The sequence below is a fragment of the Lissotriton vulgaris genome, chromosome 12, assembly GCF_964263255.1.
Source record: "Lissotriton vulgaris chromosome 12, aLisVul1.2, whole genome shotgun sequence".
NCBI classification, from domain to species: Eukaryota; Metazoa; Chordata; class Amphibia; order Caudata; family Salamandridae; genus Lissotriton; species Lissotriton vulgaris.
The window spans coordinates 739,423,225-739,446,060 of record NC_141700.1 but is presented as its reverse complement, the minus strand read 5'-3'; the positions used below and the strand labels follow the sequence as shown (position 1 = coordinate 739,446,060).

The window sequence follows — 22,836 nt, the reverse complement described above, 5'->3', positions numbered from 1 at the left end:
ATCGCAGAAATAAGAAGGATGCTAGGATCATTATATATCATTATATCCATACCATATCCAAGAACCTCAAGATATGTTATAATCCAAATATGGATGTCTCATTAAGAATAGCAGCATGTATCATGAAAAATGAACCAACCATAAGAGGATAACGGTTGCGCTCCTGAGTAGTGTAACAAATCAAGGTGTCCGTAATGTGTGGCACCTTCAAGCAAATTAGTAATAAACTAAGTTCACAGGACCTATATAAGGACAAACGAGAGATAAAAGCACTATATAAACCCAAATCATACCTGATTCCTATTCGGCTAAATCTAATATAGTTTGCATTACTCAAAATACTCACTTTCAGAGAATGACAGTATAAGTAATCCTTGATTGGTAGTAAAGATAACCAGCCTAAAGATAATGCTGGCAAGAGAATCTATTCAGCAGTTACATCCTAATAAATGAACCCTGGAAGTACAAGTGGGCAGTCACCTAATCCTGCCTGAGAAAAAAAATGCAAAAATCAGATAATGCTCAGTATATGCCTAAATCTAATATAGTTAGCATTATTTAAAATACTCATTTTAGAGAATGACAGTATAAATAATCCTTGATAGGTAGCCAAAATAACCAGCCTAATGATAATGCTGGCAAAAGAGTCTATCCAGCAGTTTCATCATAATGCATGAACCCTGGAAATACAAGTGAACAGTCACCTAATCCTGCCTGAAAAAAGAAGAAATGCAGAAATCAAAATATGCTCAGCAGCATATTGTGATTGGAAAAATGTAGTGTAATAATGATACTCTATGTAGCCCCCATTTTCTTATACATAGTGGTTCCATAAGCTAATTACAATATCAAAAGTATTCAGTTTTTGTAGGTCGATTTAAATACCGTAAAGAATCAAGCTATATCCAGAAGAGCGGTCTGCCACCAGAGCAAAAAAACCATCACAAAAATCTGATAAACATGAGTGCCCCAACTCTGTTCTCGAACCTCCTTGATTAGGCAGTTTTAAAACAAAGGAGGCCCAAAGCCTGCAGTCCCTGGTCTCAAACGTATGATAGCCACCTCACTTCTATATGACAGCGAACCGACTCCGGAGTGCTCCAGCGGCGTGACAGCTTTAGAGAGTTTATTGCCTCTCCGCTTTGTTTAACCCCTTCCACGCTGATGACGAGCTGGGCTCGTCGTGGCGTAGCCTCCTCGCACGCTGATGACGAGCCCAGCTCGTCACGTAACATGCGCTTTTAAAAATCTCAGCGTACGAGCGGAATTCCGCTAGCGCGCATGAGGTTAAATAGCCCACGGTCATCCCGAGATTAGGAACAGCTGAGAAAAGAATATTACCAGAATCGGAACTAATAGTAGTATTGCGGTCGCCCTCTTGGAGTGGAGATGAAAGTTTCAAATACCATTTTTGTAAATCCCTATTACCTATGTTCACCTACCTCTTGAGCTTCCCAAGAATAAAAACTGAACTAGAAGAAACACTTCAATGAGCAGTTGTGCACTGCTGTAATAAAACAGTGCACAATCACTTGACCAAGGCAACACTACCGGAAGAACCTGCAAGTACGGGCAACGCCTGAGTTGTTGACGGCAAAGAGGAAGAACAAAAAACAGGTTATATTTCACGATCATCCGACTAGTACAAATAATAAAACATTCTAGATCGTATCGCGATCAAAACTGGCAAAAGTAACTGTCATCTTGGAATGGTGAATTTATTTAAAATGTTTATCAGTACAAGAAGTAATGAAACAGGTAGGTAGCTGTTTAATTGCATGTAAGGTTACCCTGCACATAACTGGTTAAAACTATCGAGATTAACCTCCATTTTAGAATGGTAATTTCGTTAAAAAAGATTATCAGTGCAATAGGTAATGAACCAAGTAGGTAGCTGCTTAGTTATATAAAAGGCTACCATGCACAAGAGAACAGCCTGAATATATACGGGCTCCAACTGTATCATGTCCCAAATTAGGGATTGTTAACCCAGTCACAGCCTCCTTCATGCGTAAAATGAGAGCAGGCATGGTGTATCCTATATCATATGGTTTAATCTATGGGGTATACATGCTTGATGGAAAGCCAGTTATTGTGGCAACGAAAACGAGACATAATGAATAAAAATTAGGTTATGCATATTCATCAGGGAATCCATTGAGAAGATAGTATGTATATACCAATATTTACACAGTAAGGATCACATTCACACTTGGCAAATAAAGGGGAAAGGAGTATGGAAGGACAGAGAAAAAGAAAAGTAAAGTCAGAAACATTATATTTACATGGCCTTTCCAGGTGGATAACAACACTTTTCACTTTACAGCAACTTTAACTGGGATTAAAACAGGTGAGGTTAATATTTGGAGCCCGGAAGCCTTAGTGATGGGTATCCAAATTAGAGCATGTTAACAGTATGTAGGCTACTTATAAAACAAATCATATACATTAAGCCCAGTAAGAGCATGTTAACAGCATTTAGGCTCTTTAGAAAACAAACCATATGCATCAAACTCTGGCATTAAATTTAAATTTGGGAGGATATTAGAGGTGCAATAAGATGGATAGTCCCCCATACATTTTTAGAGAAAATAATGCATCTCCTCATCACTATTATGCCCTAGTTCCACTCTGCAAAGTTTACAGATCCAACCTGCTTCATTTTTTCTAAAGGATAGTTACCTATCCCCACCTCTCGGGTGTACTGGTACAAGATCAATACCCATGAACCATAATTTATTATTATGGGCATGGTTTTCTTCCATGTGAAAGGTCATGGGGTATTCATGATCACCATTGCATACTGCACATAAATGCTCCTAGATCCTCATTTTCAGAGGTCTTATCATGCTGCCCAAGTAGATTTTATCACGTGGGCAGCTGAGGACTTAGGTGACATATTTCTTGTTGCAATTGATGAAGTGGTTGATATCTTAAATTCGACTAGTGTTAAAACTAAAGGATTTTGATTTATCCTTTCCCAATCTTCAAACCTTACAGTTTTTACAAGTATACAAGCCCTTCGTTGGCGAAGACCACCAGGTGGCAGTCCTTTGTGTGGTGATGTAACTGGGGCACAGTATATTTCTCAAATTCCTGCCCCTCCTATATGTCACGCTGGGTCTGGGGGCTAGGGTTTCCTTAAGGTATGGTATCTCAGTGAGTAGGTGCTAGGTGAGTTTGTTACTAATTTGACACCTTGACTTGTTACACTACTCAGGAGTGCAACCATTATCCTCTTAGGGCGAGCTAATTTTTCATGATACATGCCGCTATTCTTAATGAGACATCCATATTTGGATTTAAGCATATCTTAAGGTTCTTGGATAGTGCCTAATTTGAGCAGGAGCTTTCAGGTGCTCAGCACCTGCACGTCTTTCACAGGGCCAGGGCTACAATTTCTGACCCTTCAGGTGGTGGTCTCAATATTAATTGTCCGAATTCAAAATAAAAGGAATAACATACATTGCCAGGTTTCTGGCTGGTAAATGTTCATAGACAGGCCAGCATACGCCTGTCCAGGCAGGCATGATTGTGTATCACCAAGTTAGTGATGATGTCATCTGGTAGATCACAAATTCAAGTAGTCATCTACAAACTATGTCTTGCATTCTATTCCCAGAGTCTGCTGCACCATGCCACTGCCTGAGCCTAAGCCTCCCATTGGATAATTGTTGCTGGGGGCTGGCTCAAGACGGAGTTGAGGCAAGGAAGCTCTGAGAGCGCATTTGGAACTTGGGAGTGAGGGCTCTTGAGGAAGAATAAACGAAAGTGTAGACTTTCCACTTGCTATGTAGCCAGAGTAGCATATCCTGCAGCCCTGCATTGCTGCTATCCTCAACGTGCTCGATGCAGCTGTAGCCCAACACAACTTTTGTGCGCCATGGCGTCACCTGTAGAATCTGTGCGCTGCACCCCAGCATGGTAATTGCTGAGCGTGCGTGAGTCCAGTAGGCACCACCGCCATACTTATCGGCATTGGCAGCATTACGGCTGGGGACAATGCCTGTGCTGTAGCAGGCAGGGTCACAGCAAGCTGAGCAGTGGATGCCGATGCCGTTGCCATCCCTGGAACTACTAATTACAGGCAGCACTAGTAGTGACATCACCTGCTGTGCTCGAGCAGCTACCTGTTCTGCAAACAACCCAGTTATACTGCACTGATTAATATATGCAGAAAAATAATTTTCATTTGGTGTACATTTTGTTTTTGCACTCGGTGTAGGTAAGAAAGTAAAGCACACGTCATCTTCCTCTTCTTTAGGAAAGACAACAGGAAAATGCAGAGTTCAAAATAGCAGGGACATGTACAGGCTGACAAGAGGGGTCACAGGCAGCAGCAGTGTTATAGAGGAGAGAGAGAGCAGGAGTAAAGAGGAGAAAGAAAAAACAGGAGAGGAGAGAGATATGACAGAGCTTAGTAAAAGAAAAGGAGAACAAATCTGAAAGAAAGAGAAAGCAGCCATGATGTGAAGAAGAGAGCATTAAGAAGCGAGAAGATAGAATGAAAGGATGTAGAGGACAGGACAGCAGAATATTTCACCCACCCCTAGTTTAAAACTGCATTCAGGGTATAGTGGAAGGCCTGGGACATGTTTAAGGTGCTACGTAAGTGGGTGGGTCAATAAGTGCCGCAGACAACCTTGCAGCATTTAATTTACAGGCCCTGGGTGCATGGTACCCCACTCTACAAGGAAATTACAGGTAAATTAAATATACCAATTGGGCATACGCCAATTTAACCATGTTTTTAAGAAAAGAGCACAAGTACCTTAGCACTGATAGTACTAGTAAAGTGAACAGAGTCCTTAAGCCTACAAACAAAATTCACAAACATTGGGGTGTAAAAGGAAACACGTTTGGGGGTGAGCCTGCAGAGAGGGCCAGGTCTAACACTGGTTATCACAATTCTGATTCATTTGCTAAGGGCTACCATCTACTCTACTGGGTTCTGCGAAGTCAGAGTGAATATCTAAAAACAAGATTGATATCTTAAATAACATCTCTGAGTAGTGTCTTCTCACATTTGCTATAATAATTTATATACTTTAGGAATATCAGTATGTGTGAGACTCTCTGGGCTACTGAAAGAATATTCACACAAAATAATATATGTGTAATTGAAATAACTTATGTTTGTCCTAAAGGAACAAGAAGAGGAGGGGAAAGAAAGTAAATCTGTCGGTCCAGCACATGTTCTCCCAGTCGATAATTCTTCACAAAAACCATGTGTAGTTCCATATCTGGCTCCTCGGTTCTAAATACTGGTAGTGAGACTGATTCCAGGTCACAGGTCACAGGAGACACCCTTTATATGATGTGTAGACCCTCATCCATGGAGGTAGCATGCTTAATCCTGGGGGAAGCTCCTTGTGCGGTGGATGCTGCAATCACAAACCGCAGGCACCTTGGGAAGTCATGGGTGAGACTTCTGAACTGTAATTGATTCTCAATGGAAGAAGAAACCACTTTGGTGAAAACCAGAGAGGACCACTATTAGAAAATCAGTGAAGATCAAGGCATCCTCCTCGGTCCATGTGATGAACATTTCAGTATGTGCATGAATTAGCTTGAACACCCCCATTTAAACAGGTGCATCAGTGTTTCTGTGATCTTTGCACCACACAGATACACAAACTGCATTTTTCATCTGGACATTTCATTAAGTTGTTCGTAACTGAGAATATGGTAGAAACAACAGACATACTGTTTCTTCTCATTGGTTAATGGCCAAGGAGAAGGTGGTCCTGCTCAACATGTTATTGTATCTGTATTGTTTCCTCAGTGTGTAGCAAAGCAAAATATATCTCATAAAAGATGCTTACCAGTACTAAAAGAGGAATATCAACAAAACAATCCCCAGTAATGTACAAAGAGGCAGAAAGGCTGGATCACAATTTAGGAAAAAAAACTTTAGCAAGGCCCTAGTTTACAGTTTTTTGTTTGATGTGAAATATGTCTTCACCAGTCTACAAGGAAACACTGCTTTTTGGTATGTCAGTGTAATTGCATTCTCCTTAGGGGGACAAAAATCAGAGGGCCTCAGCATCTCATTGAAAAACAGCAGGTGACCTAGTCCATTCCATCAATGGTCTAAAGCACAATCTAGAGTTGAACCAAAGATTCAGGTCTGCTTTCATCTTCCTGTTACTTCCTGTTACTGCATCTTCCAGAGTTCTGCCCTAGCACATAGTTGGAGATTTTGATTTAGCTAAGTGTCGTTCTTGTTCAGGACCAATCCCAAAATATTAGCAAACGTACATGGAATAGATGTATATAGAGTGAATCAAAATGTTAATCATTAACATGTTCCATGGTTATCATAAAAATCTGACAAGGATCCAGCACTCATGGGCACCCCTCTATATGGGTGAAGACTAGAGGAAGGCATAACTCACTAAGTTCCATGTACAGTAACCACACAGAACTACCTTACAATTCAGTGAGATTACACAGAAATACACAAGAGAACAAATTCTGCATTTAGCGCTACAGTCTTAGTGCCACAATGCCCCCCCCCCCCATTTCCACAATGGACATAGAGAGGCATTGTGCATTTAAAAATAGCGCTCAATACAAGTGAACAATAACAGCAGCGTGAGCAACGGTTCGCACTCACTGTGTGCAAGCGGTGGGATTCACCCCCAATTTACTCTCAGCGTTGAGCAATAATTTCTTGGCGCAAACTGCACCCTTGTGTCCAAAAAGGAAGCAAGGATGTATTTTTCGCTATGGAAATAGCACTAAATGCAACTATACATAAACAGCATCACCAGCTACCTCTCATTCTTGCTAAATGTGTTTTTGCTGTAGGGGTTTTCCCCGAAATTACTCCTAAATACAAAGTGGATGTAATCTTGTTATTATTGGCAGTTCTGCCCAAAAAGTTGGTCAGAATTACCACTATTACTCTGATTACTCTAGTGTAATTAAAATTAATCCCAGACCTAGAGCAGAACTTCAGAAGATGGATTTGCATTATTCTACTCCATGGCTGTACTACATTTTAACCCCTTCCATGCTGATGACGGCCGGGAGCCGTCATGGCACACAGTGCTCGTGTGCTGATGACAGCTCCCGGCCGTCATGACCGCACCCGCGATCGGAATGTGCCGCACAGGCGCAGAATCGCGGCTACGCCCAAGGGGTTAAGGTAATTGTTCTCAAGGCCAACCATCATTTAAACTCCACTTGCAAAAGCATCAGATGCATGCCTTTGTTTTAAACATTTTTACCTCAATGAACATGTTTGATTAGAGAATCAGTTTTGAAATGTAATGACTTGTCTCACTAGCATAGTCTCTGTGGCTCATCAGAGGTCAATGTATTTCGAATAAAAGGGCTGCAGCCTAAACCTTCAATATTACGTCATGTAATAGACCAAGTATCTAGGATGATTTCATTTTATCACCTGCGGTCCTTTTTCCAAGTAACTGTTCTCTTGTATTCAGATCTGGTCTGATTAATATAATGTAGCATTTTGGGAAGAATATGCAGAATAGTAACCCAGCACTTGAACATATAATCGCGAATATCTCCACTGCCACCATGTATTTTCCCTGTGTGCTTAGATAGCCAAGAATGAAATACATCCAAACACTAAGGAAGAGGAACATACTGAACGTGATCCATTTGGCTTCATTAAAGCTGTCAGGTAATTTCCGTGCCAGAAAAGCTACCAGGAAGCAGACACATGCCAATAACCCGATGTATCCCAGCATGCACCAGAACGCAATCTTTGAACATTCGTTGCACTGTAAGATGATTGTCCCAATTTTCAGCTTCATGTTCTTCTGAGGAAAGGGAGGGCAGAGCAGAATCCAAGAGACACAGATAAGAACTTGACCAAGTGTGCAAAGACAAACTGTAGCAATGGGAACCTTGGGACCCAGCCACACCCTCATGTTACTGTCTGGTTTTGTGGCTCTAAAAGCAATGACCACCATGATGGTTTTGGCCAATACGCAGGACACACAGAAGACAAAAATAATGCCAAAGGCTGGTTGGCGGAGCAGGCAGGTTGTTGTCTGAGGCACTCCAATGAAGAGAAGGCTAGAGAGAAAACCCAGCACAAGCCCTACCAAAAGAAAGTAAGTGAGTTCCCGGTTGTTGGCTTTCACAATTGGTGTTCCTCGATATTTGATGAAGACACACAAAATTGCAGCTGTTGAAGAGGAGGATAAAGATGCAATGCTGGCCAGGATTGCTCCCAAAGGTTCCTCATAGGATAGATATTCTATTGTCTTTGAAGCACATTTGCTTTTTCGCTCATTGGGCCACAGTTCATCTGGACACTGCCAACAGGCACTGGAATCTAAAGAGAAGAAATATGGAGTTTATAGACAATAAGCCTCTATTTTGCAGACCTAACAAGCTTGACCATCATCTGTTGAATAATTAGTTTTACCTCTCCTACAATCTTAACATTTTAAAAGTCTGACATGGATAGAAGATGGGAACTAACTTTTGAGCTGGTGTAGTGTCCTAGATGTGGCCCAGGGGAGATATTGTTCCGAACATCGAAAATTTGATCATGGTTGACTATCTGAGATCTGCATGGTGAATCATCAAGTGGGAGTTTTCCTTTTGTGACTAGGCTTCTTATTTATGAAGGCCTGTCTTGCAGCCTTTATGAAAGGCATGAAACCCCATGCATGCTGTTTTGAATACACAATGAATATTGAGCCCAAACCTTTATCATTCACAGCCTTATTACACATACTTGCATTTGCAGACCCACAGATACTGGATGTGTACCCACCAATTTCCCACAGATAAATTGTCCAACTAAGAAGGCAAGTTAAGATATAAAATATATAATCAAGAGGCTCTCACAGTGTAATTGTTACATAGCAGATGCTTTTAAAAATACAGGCCGGCCTTCAACTGTAATGAGAATCTGAACCCCCAAGTACAGGTACTGTTTTTTGCAGCATTAGGTTGGTTTGAACATTGACACACATGTAAGGGTATGTCTGTGTTTTTGAGGAAGGCTGTATGTGATATTAGTCATGGAGGTTTGGTTAAGCAAGAATGTCTGATTTTTTTAACCGGCTTTTACCCTGTATTTAAAAAAATTGTGTAAGACTCTGCAGATTCTGTTTCTCTCTACTTTTGAAGATCCTTTAGGTCAGACTATGCAGATGCTTCACACTACTTTTCAAAAACCTGTGGGTTCAGAAGTTCAAGCAAAGAACAGGAGGTTGTCACAGTCACTCCTATGATTCTTTCTTGAATCCAGAGAGGCTAGAGGTGAAACTGATGCCATTATTACTGACATAAAATGCAAATGGGGAGAGGGTACAAGTGACTCACTATAAACAGTGTAAAAAACTTGCCCAAGGCAGTCAAAAACGTTCACGGACTTCCAGCTCATCATGGGTTAAAACCTTATCAATTGAGGGTTTTCCTATAAGTGTCATCACCCTTTTGAAGGATCTGTGCCACATGCTTCAACAAATATTTATGATATATTTGTGTCAATTTCAGATTGAATTAGAGTAAAGGAAGTTCTGGCCCTCTGGCTGGATGCCACCAATTTTGAGGGATACCAGCAAAGACTGTACAAAATGTATCTCTACCATCTCTACTTTGATGAAAGCCCTATGTGTTGGCTACAGCTGTGGAGCCAGTCATTTTTCTCTCCCATTTTTTCACCACAGTACCCCAATGCTGGAACAAACGACCTAAACACAATCAGCTTCACCCAACATGTGAAGACCCCCCCATATAGCAAGACATCCCCTTGACCCAAACATCTCCAACATTGAAAACATCACGGTAGACCTACCCACACTCCTCACCTAGCTGGATTACTCCCTGATGAGCTTCAGCCTGCACCCCCTCCCCCCCAACAACACAGACCAGCATCCCAAAAGACCATCTGGTACAACTAAAGCTGCATCTTGGAAGAAGCTTTGTCCACTGAACTCCAAAACAACTACCCACAATTCCAATAAAAAACCTCCTGCACTCAATAATTCAATGACTGGATTATCACCATTCAAAACCATTGCACCCTCGAGACCAATACCACAAGCATTCTGTAACATGGAAGGCCTCAGACTCTACAAAGGCCACTTCAAGCAGCTGGAGCACATTTGGAGGCTTATACATGATGATAACAAAAGAAGAACCTTGAAAACACCCCTCTGACACGACCACTAGTAAATCAAAGACACCAAGCACTCTGAATTGACTCACCTTATCATGAAAAGCACCTACAACTCCAAAGAAATGTTCACTATCATAAAATACGTCACCTCCTCAGCTGCCAGTGACACCATCGTCATCCTCTCCCAAGTCCTCTGCAACCAGCTCTCCCAATTCTTCCACAACAAAATCAGCTGTATATAAAGCAACTTTGCCAGTCAGCCAGACTCTTTCTCCCTCACTGCCCTCCAAACAGACAAGACGAACCACCTTGGCATGCAGGCTGGTGATCTCTGCAATCACTCAATCAATCAATCAATCAAAGCATTTATATAGCGCACTACTCACCCGGAGGGTTTCAAGGCGCTAGGGGAGGGGGGTTCCGCTACTGCTCGAACAGCCAGGGTTTGAGCTGCTTCCTGAAGGCAAGGTGGTCCTGGGTCAGGCGGAGGTGGGTCGGGAGGGAGTTCCAAGTCTTGGCGGCCAGGTAGGAGAAGGACCTTCCTCCTTTGGTGGCTCTTCGGATGTGGGGGACGGCGGCGAGGGCGTGGCCGGTCGATTGAAGCTGGCGTGTGGGTGCGTAGAAGTTGAGGTATCCTGGGCCTTGGTTGTGTAGGGCTTTGTGTGCGTGGGTGAGGAGGCGGAAGGTGATTCTTTTGTTGACCGGGAGCCAGTGCAGATCTCTCAGGTGTCCGGAGATGTGGCTGCGACGGGGGATGTCCAGGATGAGTCATGCTGAGGCGTTCTGGATCCGCTGGAGTCTCTTCTGGAGTTTGGTGGTGGTTCCGGCGTAGAGGGAGTTGCCGTAGTCCAGACGGCTGGTGACGAGGGCCTGGGTGACAGTCTTCCTGGTCTCGGTGGGGATCCACCGGAAGATCTTACGTAGCATGCGCAGGATGTTGAAGCACGACGAGGAGACGGCGTTGACTTGTCTGGTCATGGAGAGGGAGGAGTCCAGGATGAAGCCCAGGTTGCGTGCGTGGTCTGTTGGTTTGGGGGCGCTACCCAGGGCGGGGGGCCACTAGAAGTCATCCCAGGCGGAGGGTGAAGATCCCAGGATGAGGACTTCCGTCTTGTCCGAGTTCAGTTTCAGGCGGCTGTTCATCATCCACTTGGCTACGTCTGTCATCCCTTCGTGTAGGTTGGCTCTGGCGGTGGCGGGGTCGTTGGTGAGGGAGAGGATCAGCTGGGTGTCGTCAGCGTAGGAGATGATGTTGAGGTTCTGTTGGCATGCGATGGCTGCGAGGGGGCTCATGTAGACATTGAAGAGGGTTGGGCTGAGCGAGGAGCCTTGAGGAACGCCGCAGATTACTTCGGTGGCATCTGATCTGAACGGGGGGAGGCGGACTCTCTGCGTCCTTCCGGCGAGGAACGAGATGATCCATTCCAGTGCCTTCTCCTGGATTCCGACATTGCTGAGGCGCTGCACTAGGGTACGGTGGCAGACAGTGTCGAAGGCCGAGGAGAGGTCTAGGAGGATGAGAGCCGCTGTTTCTCCGTTGTCGAGCAGGGCTCGGATGTCGTCGGTGGCTGCGATCAGGGCGGTCTCGGTGCTGTGGTTGGCCCGGAAGCCAGACTGCGAGAGGTCGAGGGATCCGTTTGTCTCTAGGAAGGCGGCCAGCTGCTTGTTGACGGTCTTCTCGATGAGTTTTGCAGGAAACGGGAGCAGCGAGATGGGGCGGTAGTTCTTGAGGTCGGTGGGGTCGGCTGATGGCTTCTTTAGTAGAGCGCTGAGTTCGGCGTGTTTCCAACTCTCCGGGAAGGTAGCGGTGTCGAAGGAGGTGTTGATGATGTCCCGCAGGTGGGGTACGATGACAGAGTCGGCCTTGTTGAAGACGTGATGAGAGCAGGGGTCGGTCGGAGATCCGGAGTGGATGGAGTTCATCGTGCGGATGGTGTCTTCGGTGCTGATCGGGGTCCAGGCGCGGAGGGTGGTGGTGGGGGGCGGTGGTTCCGTCGTGGCGTGCGACGGTTGGGTGCTGAAGCAGTTGTGTATGTCCGCGATCTTGTTGTGGAAGTAGGAGGCGAGGCAGTTGCAGAGGTCTTGCGAAGGGGTGATGTCGTTGTTTCCGGCGTTGGGGTTGGAGAGCTCTTTGACGATGTTGAAGAGTTCCTTTGACCAATGGCCTCACTTCCTCTTCCACCAAAGGCTCTAATTCAACTTGCACAATGCTATAATTCTATTATACAGTTTAACAAGCTTTTTACATTTTCTATACACTTTGCCCCAACTGTTGAGTCTCCCTGTGGTAAAGTTTAGGAAAAAGTTAAAAAGTTAATATAACTCAAAAAAAGGGTAAAAATATTTTAATACTTTATGTTAAATAGTAATGTAAATTAATTGGATATATTTATTTTAAATGTAGAACAGATAAAACATGCAACAGCACTATTACCTTAATTTTGAAATAAATCTTTAATCAATGTTTATATGTTAAACTAAATAAAGAGGATTTTTTGTAATTGGCGGTATGATTTATCTTCAAAATTCGGTCCTTCCAAGTACCACGTTTCAGGCGTTAGGCTAACACATTTCACTGAGGTGCTCCGCATCACTGCACTGAAATGCATTGTCATGCATTATAAGCATAGCACCTCATCTGTCAAGCAGTTAGTGCTGCCTAATGCACTTATACACTAGAGTGGCTGGCAGCGTGCTGTGGCATGCTCCCGCTGCTCCCGCAGGCTTGGGGCTCGGCTGGCAGAGCTAGCAACAGCTGCTGCTGGCAGGCTGCTACATGTTTCACCTTGGAGATTGATTGCCCTGCGGCCCTGCTCTCAGACCTGACCTCATTTTCTAGGCACCTTCCAATGGCCCAGTCAGGTTGTGTGATAGAGACTGGTGCCGCGGGGACCAATGTTGCGTCCTGCTACTGCTCACCCCATGTGAAAGAACGCATTGCTGGAGTTGCGTCACTTTTGTGACACACTCCAGCAATGCGTCACTTTTGCGCTTACAGATACGTCAGAAATAGTGACGTATCTGTAATTCCTTGCGCAATGATGCGTCATATTGTAAATATGACGCATCATTGGGGTCGCAAGGAGGTCGCAATGAAAAGTGATGCATCGCTGTTTTCTGCCATGCGATGCGTCACTTTTCATAAATGAGGCCCAAGATGTTTTAATTTCAAATGCCTGCCAAGGCCACACATTGCTCTTGCCACAGGAAGACGTAATAACTGATTGACCTCCATGACCTCCTCGACAGTGTTCCGCTCCCCTGGTGATGGGGCTGCACTGGTGGCTGTGCCAGTTATGATGAGACTGAGAGAGGGTACCGTGCCTCTAAAGGCACCTCAATCTACAGCTGCAGATGGGTCATCTGTGTTATTGTGCCAGCTGCCCACTCAGGAATGGTAACTGACTCCTGTCTCTAGCACATCAGAACACTGTCAGAGCTCCTGTCTGCAGTGCGTGACCCCACATGCTCCAGCTGCAGCGACCAGACCAAGCAGCACAAATGATTTACGCCTGACTCAGTGACTTCGTCAGTAAGTAAAAGATAACATGGTGATTAATCATGTTCCTGCTGGAGAGAAATCAGAGTTGTTTTGTGCAACTTTTGACTCACCAGTAGCACAGAGGGTTAACATGCCTGCTGCAAAAATTGTATATTCTGCATATGGCAGAACAGTTTTTTATGTGGGTAGCTCAGGAGGGTCATGCTTTTGTCATCATGATGCTTTTGTTACTTGCGATTCATAATTTTCAATCCTCATCTACACAGTGACCCACAAAGTCTTATCAAAGACATCAGCTGCATGTAAAGTGCTTAGTATGACTGGAGTCATTGTGACTGACCTGGCCCGTAGAGTGGTGGAGCTCGTCCTGTCACTCAAACTAGTGCCAAAGTATTTATCTCCTAATATCATTTAATTTAGTTAGAGTTGCATCTTCATTCTGAGCCTCTAAGTTACAGCTCTGCTCACATCTTACTGGCAATTTGTCATGCATTTATCACTATAAGGCCCTCCTGGAAAGTAAGTGCCTTTCGATTTCTGGTGCTTGCAGCAGTTTTAAGATCTTCTGGCTCCAATACAATAAAACCGGCTTTACAGAATTTGGTTACTCCTCTTTGTTTGAGCACCCAGCTCTAATTGGCAAAGGGGATCGACAGAGGGTTTTGGTGGGCTTTCGAAAACATAAAGAATCGTCTAGGGAACTGATTCTAGATTCCTTTTACAATCGGAGGCAGAAGCCTGGCCACTAACCCTACCTAATCTGCATCTGACATTCGCGCTATTAGCACGCATTCTCACCTGAGGCGGAAGCCGGGTGATAGGCTGTAACATTTTAAAATTACTCTGCATTTGCTAATTATTATTTGCGTCGTACAAGTGTGTTTTAAATTTGTTGTGTATTTTAATACACTTACCGCCTGAAAGCGCCTCACTCCTCTAGCTCACAGATTAAAAGGCTGTGGTTGGAGACGCGCGATCAGCCCCACAAAGGTTCAGATTGAAAAACTACAAGTCCCAGCGCCATTGCGCTCTTGAAGGGACTACAAAAGGAGAAGGTCATCATTTCGCGCAGCGAACGCGAGCAGCGAGCGCGCCATAGCCGCGCCGGAGTCGAGCCTGAGTCTAGCTCATCTGCGCTCGTCCGCGCCGAGGCCGGGCCTAGGGCCACCCATAATACCCAGGTGATGCATTATTCAAGAGATTTTCTCTTATCCCTGAACTCTTCCTGTACCAACTGCCACCATGCTCTTAATGTCGACAAATGGGTGGGTCCAGTTTGTTGTTTTACTTGTCGAAAATGCTTAGTACCTTATCATCCTATGGACAACTGCATGTCAGCCAACTTCTTTAAAAGTGGGCTTATAAATGCCCGCTCCATGTGCAAAAATGCACTTCATATATTTGATTTGATCAGTGAAAACGAACTGGACTGTTTGTTTATAACTGAAACCTGGCTACGGAATTGGTCTAATCCTGACCTTGTTCAGGCTGTTCCCCCCGGCTACGCCATCTGCAGACAAGATCGCGCGAAACAGCGTGGTGGCGGTTTAGCAATCATCTATAGAGATGCCCTCAAATGCACCATCAGGGAACTTCCTGACATTGTAGAAGCTGAAAGTATGTTTTTTAGCATTCAATTACATGATACTTTCACTTTTTCAGGAGCACTGCTCTACCGTCCCCCGCAAAATCCCCAGCAGTTTCTCACAAGTGTAGGGGAGGTTCTGAGTGATATGACTGTCAGATGCGCCAATTTCACTTTATTGGGCGATCTCAATCTTCACTTAGATAACCCTACTGATAATAATGTTTCCTGTTTTAAAGAAACTCTGCAAATTCTAGGACTGACACTTAAGACCTCTGGAGCTACCCATAAAGCTGGACACTCCCTTGATTGTATTAGTTCCAATCTGGATACACTGGTGGTAAAAAATCCCTTACCTTTGACCTGGACGGATCATTATTTTATTGAATTCAACATCAAATTTTTAAGAAGTCAAACACTGTCCAAGAAAACAACTGATAAAGGGACCCCCTCACCCAATTGGGGCAAAATTATGAGCCATCCTGATCTCATTAGCTGGGCTAAAGATAGCAAACCCCCGTTGTCTGGTAATACCCTCATAGATTACCAAAACATTGTAGGTTGGATGACAGAAATCGGCAGCAAACTTAGTCATCTACAAAAAACAAAACTTCCCTCAGTAAATCGCAAAAATTCTGCTCCTTGGTTTTCAGATACCTTAAAAGATCAATTGGCTGTAGTCAAAAAATTAGAACGTAAATGGAGACGAAATTATGGTATTGACTCCAAAACCATCTACAAAACAGCTAGGAAAGCGTACCAGATCTCCATTAAAGCTGCGAAAACTAACTATTTTACTTCTCAAATTGAAGCAGCCAACAACAAACAAAAAGAAATTTTTTAAATCGTTAACACCTTTACGAAACCTAAAATATCAACCCATGACATTCCTCCGTCCCAAACCTTATCTGACAACATAGCTAACTATTTCACACAAAAAATTGACACGCTCATTAAGGATTTTCCTCATCCTCTAATAGTAGAATCTGATATTGAGACGGTGTCTAACTCCCAACTTCCCAGATGGGAAAAATTTGATCATATCAGTCTTGAAGATTCTTTACAGGGAATCTCTGCACTTAAATCAGGTTCCCCTTCCGACCCCTGTCCCCCTACTTTTCTTAAATCCATTGTACAGGAGGTTAATCCCTATATTAATGCTATCATCAACTCTTCTTTACAATCAGGAGAGATCCCGGCCCAGTGGAAGGTAGCGACAGTAAAACCCTTACAGAAAAAGTCATTACAGGACCCCACCATCTTATCTAATTTACGCCCCATTTCTTTACTTCCTGCCATCTGCAAAATCACGGAAACTTTTGCCAACAAACAACTGATGGCATTCCTTGAAAACAATGACATTCTCCACCCATGTCAAGCAGGTTTCAGGACTCACCATTCTACTGAATCGGCGCTTTTATCATCTACTGAAACCATACGTGCTGCTTTGGATCAGGGCAAATTGGCTGTCCTGATCCTTTTAGATCTCTCAGCGGCTTTCGACACGGTATCCCATGCTATCCTTTTACATCGCCTTACCAATGCTGGCATAGCAGGAACCGTGTTCGAATGGTTTAAAAACTACCTTGCCAATAGGCGTCAGATTGTCAGGCTGGGCGATCACTCCTCAGAAGAAAACCTGATAAAAACAGGAGTTCCTCAGGGCTCTAGTTTAAGCCCTACCCTGTTTAACTTGTATATGGTTCCCTTACTTAAACTAATAACATCCTTTAACATTAGTACTGTCGCCTATGCTGACGACACTCAACTTGTTCTGACTCTCGATAAAAATCATACCAACGCAGAGCAAGTACTTAAAGACTGCCTGTCAGCAATCTTCAAGTGGATGTCTCTTAACCACCTAAAATGTAACTCTTCCAAGACTGAGATCCTCCCTTTCGGCCCCAACAACTTCTTTACGCCCCAGGACTGGTGGCCCGAAAAAGCAGAACCCCCCCCCCCAATACTATCATTGCTGCACGAAATCTTGGAATAAAATTTAACAGTGCCCTTACTTTCAATCAGCAGGCTAAGGAAGTAGCAGGTACATGCTTCGGTATCATCAGAAGCCTGAGAAAGTTCTTTGATTTCCTCCCCCTGAGTGCCAGACGCACGGTAGCTGTAGCCCTCATAAATTCCAGGTTGGACTACTGCAACAGCCTCTATGCAGAACTCAATAAATCTGCCCGGCATAAGCTTCAAATGGTCCAACACGCAGCTGCCAGACTGGTCCTCAGACTACCTAGGAAATCCTCAGCCTCCGCAGCATTGAACACACTACATTGGCTTCCTATACACAAGCGCATACTGTTTAAAGTGCTCATCATCACTCACAGAGCCTTCTACCATCATGGTCCACTTTATTTGGGTAAATACTTTAGACATTATCAACCTCTCCGAGTCCTTAGGTCCTCCAACGCGAACCTGCTGCACGTTCCCAGGTTCAAAATGGTAACAAGAGGAGGCAAATCCATGGCGGTCATTGGAGCGAAAGCCTGGAATAAGGCACCTCCCTGTCTACGTCAAGCCACTACTGAATCCAAGTTCAGAAAGCTGCTAAAGACTTGGATTTACTCACTGGCCAACCCTGAATGTATGAGGCTCTTAGGATATGCTACGTAGCCAGGTGTATCTCTCATCCACCTTTATTACATCTTTTCTGTCCTTTCAGGAATCTAAGCGCCAAGATACTCCCTGGAGTAGTAGCGCGCTATATAAGTATTTTTTCACTTCACTTCACTTCACTGTCGGAAGTAGCCAAACCCACTGTCAGGGATTATTGTCTTATACAAGTACCTCCCTATATTGCCCCGTATTTACTATATGTAAATAATGCACGCAAAATAAATTTGTTAACTAGATTCAGGATGGGGTCGCTTTGGTGGTTGGTATGCTTTCCTTGGCTCAGTATTCTTCTGAATCTATTACTACCTGCCCTTGTGATGGGCATTCGAATCAAACCATTTTACATTTTGTCTTTTTTTGTCAGTTTTATCTTCCATTTACCAGGAAATGTTTAATACCTCTTTTGCGCTGACAAAAATTTTCCAAGTGCAAAGCGGCTTAGTATTTTCTGCAGCAACTCAATAACCATGATGTTTGCTTTGCTGTTGGGAGCTTTTTGAAGTGTATTTTAGAAAAGAGAAGAAGCATGCTGTTTTAATTCCAATGCATTTAACCATTCTCCTGTATGGATTATATCTGTATTGCTTCTAAAATTTCCACCCCTGCTGCTAACCCCTTTAAGGATTGATTTTTATTATTCATGAATTATTGGTTATTTATTTGCTGCTACTGATGGCTGTTGTTGTCTTTTGCACTATTAGATAATATCTGATGCTACTTATGAACCCAATCGCTTTGCATTGTCACTTTAGTTCCGAGAAAAATTACAGTATTTGCTTGCTGTTGTACTCTTTTTAAATGGAAAATTAGTTTTGTATTGTTGTGACATGTATGATTTTATATGATGTTTTTAATATAGTGTATCTTTTATGACCTATCTTTGGAAGGAATAAAGAAAGAATTGAATTGATCTTCTTAGAGTTTCTTTTTTTTATATATATTTTTATTGAGAAGAATGTTATCACATACAGCACAGCACAGCATATTTATAGAAAAAAATAGAAATGATTTAGCAAACAGAGCAACAAAGGTCACAAACATAAAATTAAATAAACGAAAAACACATTTTTTTAGCAGGTTCCAATAACTCCTGTATACCATTACTATCATCCCTCCACTATACCTCCACCCTATCCCCTTTCCACAACATTAATGGTTTCCAAATCTTCCTCCCTAATGCTCTCCCCCTTTTGCCTTTCCTGTCGTATATTCCTTTTTCCAGATTGTAAACTGCCAACAACTGGCAAGCCATTGCTGCATAGTTGGGGGAGATTTATCCAGCCATGCCCTGGCGAGCAGTAATCTTAAGATCCCCAAAGCTAGGAATAGAAATTCTGTATAAATACCAGAGTATTCAGCTGCAACTCCTAGCACCATTAACCCTGGAGTAAGGATGATGCTATCCCCTATGACCTGTGATAGAAAATGCTCAATACCTTACACGAGCGTATACAATTGTGGGCATGTAGAAAAGATGTGTATAATATGAGCTTCTGGTGCATCACAGCGAAAGCACGTCGTCCCTGAAGTGCCACCCCACTGGGCTATTCTCGCTGGTGTGTAGTGGAGCAAGAAGAGTGTTTTGTAGTGCTGAGATTGCAGCGGGGCTGAACACAACACTGTACATCCTAACTCCAGAGAATCTTGAAACCTAACCATTTCGATCCCCAGTTTGTTCACCCATTTGCCACTGTGCTTCTCCATATCATCTGGCTTAGTGATAATCAGGTTTGCATAAACACTGCGAATCGATACCCCCCCTCCCCTTTCTATCAAGTCCCATATGCTATTATTATTGTTATTATATGACTATTATTGCCAACCCCCCCCCCGCTTATTACACAAAAAGCTGCAAACCTGCAGGTATTTAAAAAAGCTATTCCTGCTTATATTAAACTTAACCTGTGGTTCCGCAAATTGAGCAATTCCCTGGGGGCCGAATAAATCACCCAATTTTCCAATGTTCCTTCTGCCATGACTGAATCTGAAAAGATCTCTGAGGGGAGGGATCTGTTTTTATAGAGCCAAATGTATCTATGATATCTTCCTAATCCAGCTCTCTTTAAAAAGGCGTCCCATATTTTATGTGCAGCCCTTACTGTCTTGAACCGTGTCCTTTTAAAATATGATAAATCCAGACAATTAAGAAATGCGTTCTCCGCTTCGGTCCCAAGAACAGTAGCATAGACCTCTGTAGAATTAGCCGTGATACTAGGCTCCAGCCCACCACCTCCTATCATACCCTGCATATATTGTATAGTGGCTGCCCAATAGTACAGCCTGAAATCTGGGGCCCCCCATCCTCCTATATCCCTGGGAAGGGAAATGTATCTATATGCCCTCCTTGTCTTTCCATGGGCCCATATAAACTTATTCAACACCGACTCTAGCTTACCAAACCAGCTAGATTAAAAAAACAATGGGATTGCCCTAAAAAAATATCAAAACTTGGGCAAAATAATCATTTTAATCACATTCGTACATCCTACCAGAGTTAGATGCAAGTTATTCATTCGTGCCAGATCTGAGGATACTTTAGCCATTAGTGGTGTCATATTGCATCCTACTATGTCATCTAATTCTGCGGAGATCTCAACCCTCAGATATACGGCGGATTTCACTACCCGATGGTCTCTACAGATAGCATGTGAGTTCTTGACTATTTGGGTCTTCTCTCTATTTAACCTATAGCCTGAAGCCTCCCCGAACCGCTGAGCTTCCACTTCGATCTCACAAATGGCTAATGTGGGATTAGGTGAAACAATTGCCACATCATCCGCGTAGGCGAATGTTTTATATTGCCTGTGGTTTATAATCACTGCGGGTATGTTGTCATTGGCTTCTAGCCTCCTAAGCAGGGCGTCCATATACAGCGCAAACAATAGTGGTGAAGCTGGGCACCCCTTACTTGTCCCTCTAGAGATCTGCACCAAGGCTGTGTACCCCCTGTTTATCTTAATCCTAGCTGTTGGCCCTGCATACAGTGCCTGGATCGCTTGAACATAACCTACACCTATCCCATAGTGGAGAAGTACCGCCCATAAATAGTCCCAGGAAACCCTATCGAACGCCTTCTCGGCATCTAAAAAGAGAGCTGCGATAGGATCCCCTGGGACCCCCGTGGCATCAAACAGGCTGATTACCTGCCTAATATGGTGCATGGTTCCCTTCCCCGAAATGAACCCGTGCTGGGTACCACTAACCAAGCCCTCGATCACTTTTGCTAGCCTGTTGGCTAGAATCTTTGAGTAAAATTTTGAATCAGCGTTCCTCAAGGTGATTGTCCTGTAAGAACCTGGGGCTGTAGAGATCTTCCTTTTTTTTTAAATGACAATAACATCTGCTCCACCCCAAGATTTCGGGATGGAATTCCCCTGTTAAGCCTGCAGCAACACATTCAGCATCTCTACGACAATCACCCCTTGAAATACCTTATAGAATTCAACTGGCAACAAATCCGGGCCTGCCGCCTTCCCAGCCGGGAGGTCTCCAACTGCTCTAGGCACTTCTTCTAGGCAGATCGGGGCCTCTAAAGCTGCCTTATCTTCAGCCGAGACGTGCAGGATAGTTCCATCTACACTCAGATTTAGGTACTCCATTATTCCTACTCCTCCGCAACCATCTTCTATACTATATAGCTCTGCATAGAATTGTCTGAAGACTTCTCTAATTCCCTCTGCGTCCCTCGTAAGAGTCCCTTGATTGTCCATAATCTCCTTAATCTCCCCCGAGGCTAATTGCTGCCTTGTCCGGACTGCCAGGATATGCCCGACTCTCTCGCTTAATTCAAACGCTTGCTCTTTTTTAACTAAATATTTTGCCGCCGCCTTACTGCTAATATCCTCTACCACCTCCGCTTTAAGCTGAATAATTCTACGTAGCTGCTATTCCAGAGGTGCATTCTGCTGTATTAGTAAACTCAGTTCTTCCTCTGCCTGCCCAATTGTCCTCACCAGCTGCTCTACCCTGGTCTTTCCAGTTTCTGATTAGACAAAGTATAGCTCATTGTCTCCCCCCGGACCCCTGCCTTAAACGTATCCCACACAACTCCCGCTGATGCACTCTCTCTATTAAACTCCCAAAACTCCTGTACCCACTTATTCATATGCGTGATATATTCTGAGTCCTTCAGGAGAGCTCTCTCAAATGTCCAGCCTTTATCCCTAGCTGCCACCCCCTCCAGACTAATCGCCAGGACCAGAGGGCTGTGGTCTGATATGATCCTCGGATATTTCAGAATTCTGGATTTTGCCAGCACGGAGTTGGAGAATAAAAAATAATCTAGTCTTGCCAAAATTCTGTGGGGTGCGGAGTAAAATGTGGTACCATCTACCTGCGGGTGAAGCCCTGCCCATGCATCACAAAGTAAGTTATTTTGTGCCATGGCAGTGACAGCTCGAAATACAATTTTTTTCCTACCAGCGTATCCCTGACCTGCTTGTACTCCACTACCAGAGGGCATGCTAATGTTGAAATCCCCACAGCATATTATTGGTTCTGGCCAATGCGCCAGCTCTGTGTCAAGGTATTCAAACAACTCTGGGTCATCCTCCGTCGAGCCATATACCGAGACAATTGTAACCTTCACCCCCTTATGCATTATTTCAGTAATGACCCACCTACCCCACTGGTCTTCAGGTTTCTTAATCACTACACTATCCCTCCCTTTGGCCAATATTGCCACACACCTTGTCTTAGATCCCTGCCTTGTGCAAGCCAGCACATTGAAGCCCAGGTGGTCTAGGAGAAATGTCCTCCCTCCCTCGACATGCGTTTCCTGCAGGCATACAATATCTAATCTCATTGTTTTAAGCAATGCGGCCACCCGAGTCCTTTTCTGAGGATCATTCAAGCCGCAGACATTAATTGAGGCTATTCTGCAAATAATCTAGAATACATCAAAAGGTTCATCCAGATACCTATCTGACTCTGTTGCTAAAAAAGGAAAACAGGGGCTGTGCTGTATGTGCTGTATGTGTCCCCCCCTCTCCCCCTCTCCCCCTCCCCCCT

The 22,836-nt window shown here is 43.9% G+C and overlaps 2 protein-coding genes across 2 annotated transcripts in view; both read right to left on the bottom strand.

The window, feature by feature from the left end:
• Positions 1–7,247, bottom strand: part of LOC147678474 (extracellular calcium-sensing receptor-like) — an 86,529-nt gene extending 79,282 nt beyond the window's left edge. The window contains 1 exon segment of the mRNA XM_086945652.1: positions 7,236–7,247. Coding sequence (XP_086801778.1) covers positions 7,236–7,247 — 12 coding nt within the window.
• Positions 7,248–7,388: 141 nt separating this feature from the next.
• LOC147678472 (extracellular calcium-sensing receptor-like) overlaps positions 7,389–22,836 on the bottom strand; it is a 73,107-nt gene continuing 57,659 nt past the window's right edge. The window contains exon 6 of the mRNA XM_086945651.1: positions 7,389–8,314. Coding sequence (XP_086801777.1) covers positions 7,389–8,314 — 926 coding nt within the window. The remainder of the gene's footprint in view (positions 8,315–22,836) is intronic.